We start from the raw sequence: 11,638 nt of genomic DNA on the forward strand, positions 1-11,638 counted from the left end.
GGCAAAGGCAGGGACTAGCTTGTTGTTTGAGTGGGGGGAAAAGCTGTATTTGTAGACTTTACACAACAAGAGTAACAGTGGTAACAGGTGAGTTCAGAAGGACAGCTCGCACAGGAAGCTGAAGTCCCTAGGAAGGCCCTTGGATTTCATTCTTGTGGCTCAGGAGGCCACATGAGGATTTGAACCACTTGAGTACTATCAATCCCCCAGGGTGTATTTTCCAGGATACAAGGAGCCAGTTTTATTTTCAAAAACTGGGAAATAAAATCCTGGCTATTGTGTAACACAATGGGTGTTGTGCTGCTCTTCATCTTTAGGGGAACAGGGGCTGAGTGCCGAGGAAACGCTGGTGATGGAGTCAGCACCAGTGAGATCCAGAGAAATCTGGGCCACTGTTTCAGGAAATGAGGTCACCCCCTAGAGTGCAGCTCCACAGACCAAAGCCCTGACTGTAAATCAGGTCTTCCCGAAAAACCCACGTGCCTGCTGTTGGGGTCTCCGTCAGCTTCCAACTGTTATGGGGTTTATGAAGAAAGCACCATATTAAGTGAATCCTTTTATCCCCAGTCTACTGCATGGTAACTGGATATGATAATTAACCCAGCAATGCAGTAGACTTCCAGGGACTTAACGAAGTATTCAGTTGGTAGACATCTCACCCTGCTCCTAGAAGCATCAGCAGTTTCATGAAAAAAGGGCTGATTATGAGGCCAAAAATTCCTGAGTTCAACATTTTAACTGAGGATTCAGTTCAACATTATAGCTGAAGGGTACTGCATTGGCCACTGTGTTAATTTTACTGGAAGATTAAAAACTGTGATACTCATTTCGGAGCTCTTCTGAGTTATCTTACTCATTATTTACTGACAACTGAAATGTTGATCTCACCTATCAAACTCTGAGATACTCTTTTTCCTGCATAGTGTGTGTAAATGATGCATCAGAAAGGAAAAGTCTGGTAAAAGAAAATTAACATCATACTTACGTATCCATATTCCAAATCCCAGCACCAGCAATAGTTGCAAAACCTTACAAAACACGCCCTGAGAAAGTCACCAATGAGGATTGTGACATACGTTGTCAGAACATCAGAAACAGTCAGCCGCACAAATTCCTGTTGAGATATTTTCTGCATTAAAACTTGCATTTCTGTCTTCAAAATGCCCTACTGCAACTATCAAACTGGTCATCTTTTTGAAAATCGTTAGCTTGAAGATGGCAATGAAAGAAAAACTAAAAGAAAAAGAACAAGTGGACCTATCTAGTGAATGAAAAAGGATTCACCTATATTTTTTTACTATCAAAATAATTATTCCCGGGGCCAGGGATTTAGCTCAACAGCATAAGTGCCTGCCTGGCAAGCATGAGGTCATGAGTTTGATCTCTGGTACCAAAATAATAATAATTATTATTATTATTGTGATTGTTATTCCCCATCCTCAAATCACTATGAAAAAGTCTTCTTCTTGAGGAACTTTTATAAGTATGGCATAAGAATGAAAAAATAGGAAATATTAACCACATGGGAAGTTTTTTTTCAGTCTGGTATTGAATTATATACTTTAAATGAATAAAAGATATGCTATATGAATTAGATCTCAACAAACTTATTTTTTAAAAATCCTAAAATTTTTTCTAGTATATGAATATTTAAAATCATTATGTACATTTACTAACAAAAATAAAAACTAAACAGTAATGAAACCTTACAAAACAAGCTACATATTAGAGTAATGGCTCAGTTCAGGAGCATAATTTATTTTACAATGTGGGTGTTGGTTACCCAATGTGGAGGTTTGAACAGAAGCCAACGTTTGTCAAAGGCTTTTGTTTGCAAAATGAATTGCTTGTGAACAGAAGCATTTCTGAACTGAGGTATAACTGCATCAGCTGATTCATTAATAAGACCCTAAGAATATATGTGTGAACATGCATAATTTGTGTGTGCTAAACGAGATCTACAAAATACAAGACTAACCACTTCAGTGGTGTGGGTTTGACACTGACATGCAATCCCAGTACATTATGACAGAAAGTCATTGTTTCTTCATATAAACAATATGACAATAAACACTAAATGTAAGAATGGACATGCAATTATAAATTTTCATCACATAGTAAACTTTTACTGTTCCCTTTGTGTTTCCAATAGTTTGGGATGACTCTGTCCAATTATCTATTAAGTCATATTTTTGCAGAAGTACTCATGTTGTATAATATAAAAAGTCTTTTGATTTTTACTTCCAGCAAACTCCCTTCTAAAATAACTAGTGAGTTATCTCACAGGACAAAGGAGCATTTCATTAGTAGTCATTAGGTTAATTTCCAGCCTCATCCCTAAGAGCTGTGCTTTCTATAATAGTGTTTACAAGGGAATATATTTTAATACAGGACATGTAACTTATAGGATTATTTTATAATATTCACCCAAAAAGTCAAATGCAAAAAAGTGCAGGAGATCTGTTCACACACTGAGACCCAACGAATCCAGCTGAGGGTCTGGATCCCACAGCAATGCCCAGCACGAGTCCAGATGAGGACCTAGACAATGTTTCATGCAAGTCTGTACCAAGGATCAGCACTGGGAAGGCCCATGGTCAATGGTAAAAGCTAGAAAATATGCACCAACAGGATGAGGGATTGCACTGGAGCCAGGAAGTGAAGCTCAAAGTAAGCACCTGAAAAGATCTGCAGCCATTCTCAATGGCAGTGAGGACTTGAGCTCCTCCAATGATGAGAACAAGAGTTCATACCAGGAAATCTAGCATGACAAGCTTCTCCAGGAGAATCATCAGCAAACCATCTTTCCCTCTGGTTCTGCTTTTGTGCTGTTGGCAACAATTCCCAGATGGGCCTTCCATGCCGAGAACCACGCTGATTCAGTACAGCTGCGTGTTACGAGCTGACCATTAATCCACCACATGCTCAACTCCAGGATGTCATGTGCTACCTTCACAATCATTGCCACATCAAAGATCCACATGAAATACTGTGTCCAGTACTTCTTTTAACTTTTCTCTATTTTTAAAAGAATAGTGCTACTATTATAAATTCAAGGTATATATTACTTCTATAAAGAGAATTTAATTATATATAAATATATAAAAACAAAAATTTCTTTGAAAACTGGCATAAAATGTAAAGCCTGCTTTAGCATTAATTTCCACCCAAACTAGCATATGTGTAAGCAGTAACCTATTTGGAGAGGTGATCTCAAAGAAGAATGATACAGAAAAAGAGACACAGCCTTTGCCAGAGAGTATGCTAAAAGCTGTCACTGCCAGGGTCTTCACCTCTCTAGAGAATCCCCATGTTTAGCTCTCTGTATTCTTTTGTATTGCCCCTTCCTTTATCATCTCCACATCAGAGATGACATCCACTTCTGTTTCCTAACAACTAAACAGTAATAAAACCTTACCAATAAAACCAAGAGGGGGCACTTGGTTTCCACAGGCTTCCTCTCAGGCACCACACTCTGCCCCTGACACACTCCATCTCAGGACATTTGGTTGACATATTTGGACAACTCTGAACAATAAATCTAAAGCAATCACCAATAGACAAAAGCAAAACAGTGAACAAGGTAACATAAAGGGCCACAGACCATAGATATTTCAAGCCAGTTCGTAGTCATGTACTGAGAATAATTATGTTTCCAAGGGTTGACTCAGCACTATGAACTAAAACACAAGCTTAACTCAACTGTGCAGATTATGTGTGTTTCCCATCACTGACATTTTGTGAGGTCTTGAGTAGACTGCATTTTTAAGTCTCAGTCTCCTCATCCATAAAATTAGAATGATAAGACATATCGCATGGGTTAATTTAAAAACTTATTGAGGTGAGGTTTGGCACATTAAAAATACCCAACAAATGTTAGCCCCTGTTAACTTCAGCTCTTGGTTTCTTGCTCTCCTTCTTCAAAATGAGGACCTCAGTAAACATAGAGTAATACCTTCATTCATGAACTCTTTTGACTACAGAAAATTCTGTTCCCAAATAAAAGCACTGAACAAAATTTCACTTCTGTTGACAAACTTCACATCCAATGACAAACACAACTGTGGCCATCTTCCCCACACCAACACAAAACAAATTAAGTTCTCGAACCAAGATGCCACTGTAACTTCAAATAAATGTCACCCCAAAAGACTGCACTATATGTCAAGTACCATCAGAGATAAGACTAAATGATTACTTGGAGATCACTGTAAAGTTAAAAGAACAAATTACCTTCATCTTGAACTAAGATAGTTTAGATTACCACAGGATCCTTGGAGGGAAACAAAGCAAAGGGTGTCCACAGAGAAGAGGAAACTTCTGGAATGTTCTCACAGAACAGTGAGGAAGCCTTCAGAGCACATCCTCAACACTACATAAATTTATCTGTCTTTACTACTTTTTCACTTTCGTAAGTGACTCAAAGATATAAATGTTCTCAGGTGCAAGTATATAGATATTGATTAAATGACAAACCTTGCTACCACTAAAGCCGTCATGTCCAGCACGGCCCCACTCCTTCCCACGGGCTCCTCCTGCCTCATCGGCACTCTGTTCAGAGCTGCTCTACTCCTACCTGCTGGCTCTGCAGACTTTCAACACAAGTGCCTAATGCTCCTTAGGAGAAAAAAAGAACGCAGAAGAAAAGGAGGAAATCTCACTATGAATGACAGGAAAGGAAGAAGATGAAGCAAGGACAATCATCACAACATCATTAAAAAGAATCACAAGAGTTCAATTTCCTGGTGCCAAGAAAGAAAGAAAGAAAGAAAGAAAGAAAGAAAGAAAGAAAGAAAGAAAGAAAGAAAGAAAGAAAGAAAGTGTGGTCCAAGGCTGCCAAGGAGAATTAACTACCGTTTCCTTTATTTTCAGTCAGTATTATGGAAATCAGAGTTTAACATAAGTAGTCCTCTAGAGTGATAACTCATAATTAATTTGTCCTCCTCATCCCAGAGATGATCAGCACAGATTCTGTCCTCCACTATTGATTCTATTAACCCCGTTCCGTGGGTGTTTGTTTACTAACAGTTATGTTTCTGAGTCTTCCTGTCAGTCTACTGTCCAAGATGCATAAGAAGGAAATATCTCTGGAGTTTTTGAAAACTGTATATTCTGATGTTCTCACCTCTTGGGACTTGTGTTGAAAATGTAAGTGGCAGTTTAGACAGATAAAACAGATTCATGTTAAACATCAAGACATATTCCACTACAAATGGCCTTCAAACATGGAAATTTGTAAATCCAGGAACAGTCATTTCTAATTGCGTCTATAACGAATTACCAAAATTTACTGCAACTTAAAACAATTAAAGTGCCTTTTCTTACATAAACTCTGGAAATCAGAAGTTTAAAGTCAAAATATAGACCTGAGGGACAATCTGACCCTTTGCTTTTCCTAACTCCAAGAGACTCCTGCATTCCTTACTTAGCTCACCACCCCCCCCTCCGTCTTCAAAGTTCCTCTCTCTTAACCTCTGCTTCCATTGCCTAACTCAATACTCTGGCTTTGACTCCATTACCTCCCACTTATAAAGACCTCTGTGATTTCATTAGGTCCACTCACATAATTTGGGATAATTCTCCTAATCCAAGATCCTTAATCACATCTGCAGTATGAGGAGACACTAAGCCAGGGGTGATTGAACCTTGTGAAGGGGCCTTGAGGAACAACACTTCCCATGCTCATAGAAGACAGAGTTACAGTTTACAGCAGAATCTGTAAGTCAACCATCAGCAGAATTAAGCCAAGTGCTGTCAGAGATGATTTCTTTGCCCTTGTGTCCCCTCTGCTCTGGTGAGCCTGCCTAAACCAGGTCCACATACAACACGTAAAAACCTGTCCCATTCTGGCCCCTACCCATCACCAAAATCCTAGACAATATGTTGCAAAATGGTTTTCTTCTGTTTTTGTTCTCAGGCCCTTGAGTTACAAATAAATGACCACACAGGTCACGATTGGTTGCTATTTCCCTGAGGTTTTCCCATGCCCAAGAAGTAGTCCCTCAGAGTTCTCAGTGATTGAATTAAAACTTATAACTGGGTAATTTTCATCCTCTGCACACTCACAGTAACACAGTGGACACAGCAGAGCCAATTTTGCCATGTAGGATAGGATATTCCAGTTCCCAGGATTAAGACATGGATAGTTTGGGGGGCTATCATTCTGTCTACCACAACCTAGACCACAAGTATCTCTCTTCCAAATGAAGACAATTTTTATTTCACTTATTATTTAAAACATAATCTGCTCCTATATATATATTTCAAATATTCATATATGAAAATAGAACACTTAATAATAACACATAAGTAAGAAGGAGGGACTTATTTGGACCCTGAAAGCTTAAAAAAGTAAAACAAAGTTCAGTCTTTAACTCTGCCATATTTTATAGTCTGTCTTCAGCTGTGTACTAGTATTATACACATTGACTTTGTTTTTTCTTATAACTGAAATCATAATTCGTTTAAATACAGTGAGCATCTGATTGAGACTGAAGATATCTATCTAAATCCATATTTGCTTAAGTTATATGAATTTAATAAGAGTGCCTTGGTTACTTTTTTCTGTTTGCTGAGACAAAATACCTGAAGCCCAAAATTAGGAAAGGGAAGGTTTATTTAGCTTATAGTTTTTGGAGGTCTCAGTTCATACTCAGCTGGCTCCAAGGCAGAGTGGTGTGGCTTAGGGATAAGCCTACCATTCATGGTAGCTGCAAGTAACAAGAGAGGACAGGGTAAAAAGGGGAAAGCAGGCCTCCTTCCCTCCCTGACATTGTATCCTGGCTCCCCACCCCTGGGCGGGTGCAGCACTCACACCGCCAGTCCCAGGGCTAGACAACAAACCAATCACAAACACTAGATTCAGCCGCCTTCATGACTGCATGAGGGCTTAGGGAGACAGCCAGACACAAACCATGACAAAGACTAATACTGATTTTTCAATTTTGGTTTTATCTTAAAAGAACACAGTAAAAATTTTCAAATTATTTTTCAAAGAGATTACTGCTGAACTGTTGTCTAACAGAAACAAACTCTATATTTTAAAACTTCTCTCTCAGTGGTGAACTGAGGTCCAAAATGAGTTTATAAAATGGATATTAAGGATGTCAATTCTAATGATATATGACTGTAGGTTTTTCAAAACATAAATTGGATTGATATGGAAAATAAGAGATCCTGAAGTGGACACTTATGTTGTTTTGTTGAATTGTATTTGGTTTGGTTTCCCTTTATTGGACAAAAGGCATTTGCAACATTATTTCTTTCCTCTGGTAAAATATCTCTTGTCTTAGACTATGGAATTTGCATAATCGTTATGAAAAAAAGTAACTTAAAATAACATTTCTTCTAAGGCTTAAAGAAAATTTATTTGACAAAAATTGACATTACTAAAACTAGTTTTTGTATGACACCCAAGGTTCTTATTTTTGTGTTGTTCTGTTTTTAGGGTAAACAGATAACACTACATAGAACTCCATTTAAATACTAGTTTGAGCTCTGAGTCAGCGCCATTCGTGGACTGGGGACGGAGAGAACCAGGCCTCACCAGGATGTGATCCCCACCTGGAAACCAGCGCCAAGTGCAGCCACTGCTGGAGTGGGGACAGCCAGACCCCAGCAGTGGCCATTCACAGACTGTGGGGGAGAGAATCAGGCCTCACCTGGAGGTGATCCCTACCTGAAAACCATATCATTTTCATGGTTTTCTTGGGTTGGATTTTATTCTCTTTTGTTTTGTTTGATTATGTTAAATCTGATGGCATGAGCAGCTATTTCAAAGATAGCAAGACATATTATGGTAGCCATTTTGGATTTACTATTAGCTTATTTTGAAGTCCTTTATTGTATTCATTGTTTTGTTTTTATTGTTTCTACTCTATTCTGTCCAGTTTGATTTTTCTATGTCTGAAGGTATCTGAGGGTATTTTGGGAGACAAGCAAAGACATTATGGTAACTATTGCTGATTTTGTAAGGTTTTGAAATCCTGTATCACTTATACTAGTTTATTTTGATTGGTTTTATTCTATTTTATCCTCTTTAAAATAAAAAATACATTAATAAATCAGTAAATACTAGTTTGAGCCTCTGTCTTAAATCAGGGTGCTTTGTTAGAACCTAAGCAGATCTCAGATCAGTGTGTTTCTATCCAAGTGTAAAAGCAGCCTACAAGAAGTATGTATCTCAAGGCATGTGTGCAAGATTCCATGAGATGATGCATATGACATTCAAAACCAGCAAACACTAAATATTCAACCAATTTTAGCTATTTCTATTAATAAACAAAAAAATAGGAAACATGTTTGGAGGACATATTGACTCTGCTGTTTTTTAAATTGACTAATTGCATGTACTTCAGTTCACATCATTACCTGTCCCACCATCGTTTCCCAGCAAGGTCCTCGAGGAACATCTGCAGGATGAACAAAAAAAGGTGGCCCAGTGGTATTCCCGGAGAGGGACGCATTGTAGGCTTTGATCATGTTAGCTTCCCACAGGGTAATGTTGGCCTTCACATGCTTCTCCTCTTCAATCTAGAGAGCAAAGATAGAGAAATAAAAACAAGCCCATAGTGTTTTCAGAGCTATTTCTGGTATCTTGAGACAGAATTTAACAGTGTACTGATGATAAGGAAAATCCAAACATCAGACTTACCTTGTTGTTAATCTCGTCCATCAAGGCAAGAATAAATACATACAAGTTGCCTAAAAGAAGAGCAAAAATGCGTCCTAGTAGCCATTTGAGAGCAATGAGAGGGTGGTAGTCTTCCAATTCGGCAAATAAATCAAACAGTGTTGGACAGAACATCCCCAGCAGTGACATAACCATGTTCATCTATAAGGAAACACAACAGATCCACCAGTTAAGTGATGTCTAAAGTTTATTATTGCTTTCCTCCAGAATTCTGGAAGATATTTAGCAAGACTCCTTTGATTATACATAAGACTAAAGAAGATTATTTCATGCATGTTTTTAGAATTTAGTCTCAAAACAACAAAGACAACATTCAACACACTCAGTTCACAAAATGTACATGTGCATGAGTTGTATAGGTATAAGTAATGATTTCTTTCCAGAGAACACATACTGTTCTACCTGGTACTGATTCCAATGTAGCAATGCATCTCACTACAGGTGTTTCAGAGAAAATGGAAATTATTTCCTTGAAAATAAGGTTGAAATGGAAATACAAATTTTAATATCATTGAAATTGATTAGTTGACTCAGAATTAATGAGTTCTCTGATATTAACTTCAGACTAAATTCTGAATCTTAGAGAATGCAAATGTGCAGAGATTTTTTTAAAGGGCAATGAATTTTATCAGAAGAAAACAAGGCATTCAGAAAAAACAAATAGAGAATACAGTGTGTAATGTTATGGAAGGCTATATATGAAAAAACTGTCTATAATGCCATAAGCAAGAGAATAAATGATATAGAAGGGGAAAGGAGGGATAGAGAAAAGGCAGAGAGAGAAAATCAGAGGGACATAGAAACAGAGAGACAGACAGAAAGGCAGAGAGAGACAGAGAGACAGCAAGAGAGAAGTAGAAATATAAACAGGAGATATGTGTTGTTCTATCACCTGTTTGAACCATTATGGTTGCATTACTAGGTTAAATTAAGTCAAAGACGTGAGAAACACATAATGTGAGAAATTTATAATGAGAAAAAAAGATGTCCAGTAACTCTTGTGACTTTCCCAAATACCCCACCCAACTCATCACCAGTAAGCATTTCTTGTTTTCCCTTGCTGATACCACATTTTGAATGACTGTAACTATCAGACTATATTTAGAAAAAATTGATAATATGATTCTATATTTTCATTAAGAACACTGTATCAGTGTGATCAATAAGAAACAAAACTCAGTATGAAATAATATCAACTCAGCATGAGGTAATTTCAACCTAGCAGAAAACTAGCAGATCCTGTGCTACTTTCATTGACATCTATGACTCAGGAATTCCCTAAAACAGACATTAAACAGATACTAACAAAGACTGCTCCTCTTACTGACAGTAATTCATCTTTAATATTTACACAAAAATATCCTTAATATGAACCAAGAACCAAAGCTGTATGATCATTTTGCCTATATTTCCTATTACAACTGTAAAAGATAGCTTTGAAAGCAAAGTCAGTAAATGCTTTAATGTATTCCTTTGTCTTAATGAAAAAAAAACCCTCTACCTAATGACTTGTATTTTACAAATTTCTTTGAAATATCTATGAAATTACAGTCCGGTCTTTGAAATGTATGGTTCTTCCAGCTCCACTGTTCCCAACTCTGAAATAACTGAAATGTTTTTATTTGCAAGCTTTTGTGTAAGTAGATTATATTATTTGTTGGATAAAAATGCCTGCCTTATGAAGATGAAGATTTATCTCTTTTTTTGGTCGACAGGGCTTTATAGAAGTTTTGCATGTAAAGTCTGCATTTTTTGCAACCTAAATCTCTCAGTTCTTTAAAAATGACCAAGTTCAAAATAATGCCACATTTTATATTGGAAACTCACAGCAATTCATGACCAATTATTTCCTAATGCTAAATATCTACCTGTAACCTTTCTCTATACTGTGATGACAAACATGGCCAGCAGTGGGCCTTCTACCTCTGAATAGTAAAGCCAGATGGATCCTGGGAGAAGGGATTAAAGATGGGCTGGGGATTTAGCTCAGCAGCGTAAGCGCCTGCGTGGCAAGCACAAGGTTGCGAGTTTGATCCTCGGTACCAAAAGAGATTCAAGATGCCCAATTAGGCTTCCCATCAGGAAAAGAAGAAAACCAAAAGCTAAGGACAAGTCTGTGCACTTCTAGTGAGCTAGGTAGGAGAACCAAGGGCTTTACCATAGCTGTTTCAAAGAATTCAGAAACTGGGTCTTTCAGGGACATATCCAGGATCTAAAAATGAACTCAAAGACTCTTAGACTTCAAATCAATGCCCCTGGATTCTCTCACCCTGACTCCTCTCCTAACTCTTTGACCGTAAACACCAATCCCTCCAGATTCATCATCTCTTGCATTAGAAATAGAAAAGTAATAGCTAAATTATACGCTTTTTAGTATCAGCTCTAAATCTAACATTCCACCACAACCAAAAATGAAAGACTTCAGAACAGATTTGGGAATAAGGACGGCAATATGTACAACAAAGCTGGTTAGTCATGAAGGCAAGGCAGGGGACAGGTAAAGATTGGCCTTATCAGAGGTTCCACCACAGACGCATAGCCCACAGAACACCAGACAGCAGGCTCTAAGAACATAAAAAGCACGCAGAGACGAACTTCATTCTTTTCCCACCACCCAAGGGTGTCGGGATCTTGCTGTGCAAACTCCTGGGATCTCTTCACAGCCCAAAAGATGAGGTATCCACTTGCACCAAGGGTTAGAAACACGAAGAAATTGGCGAGAAATCTCAGGAATCTGATCAAGTGGACGTTTTCTTCTACTTGGGCTGCTCTTTCTTCAATAATAGCTTCCTGTACCCAAGCAAAACAAAACACAATGAAGATCTTAGCCATAAAATCTATCAGGAACTGGGGAGTATAACAAACAAAAATGTGAAATATATCTGAAATTCCATAAACCAGGCAAATACTGTCCACTATGACACGAGAGAAAGGCTAAATTCTTGC

At 37.9% G+C, this 11,638-nt stretch overlaps 1 protein-coding gene across 5 annotated transcripts in view; it reads right to left on the reverse strand.

Moving 5' to 3' along the window:
• Positions 1-11,638, reverse strand: part of Tmc1 (transmembrane channel like 1) — a 244,315-nt gene that overhangs the window by 22,607 nt on the left and 210,070 nt on the right. For all 5 annotated transcript variants that reach the window (XM_023566058.2, XM_063249732.1, XM_063249731.1 and 2 more), the window contains 4 exons: positions 11,288-11,482; positions 8,654-8,833; positions 8,371-8,532; positions 986-1,114 (listed from right to left, as the gene is read on the reverse strand). In XM_023566058.2, the coding sequence (XP_023421826.1) occupies positions 986-1,114; positions 8,371-8,532; positions 8,654-8,833; positions 11,288-11,482 (666 nt within the window). The remainder of the gene's footprint in view (positions 1-985; positions 1,115-8,370; positions 8,533-8,653; positions 8,834-11,287; positions 11,483-11,638) is intronic.

This window comes from Cavia porcellus, unplaced genomic scaffold (assembly GCF_034190915.1).
Source record: "Cavia porcellus strain 051 isolate PalLab524CR breed Dunkin Hartley unplaced genomic scaffold, mCavPor4.1 scaffold_1, whole genome shotgun sequence".
Classification (NCBI taxonomy): Eukaryota; Metazoa; Chordata; class Mammalia; order Rodentia; family Caviidae; genus Cavia; species Cavia porcellus.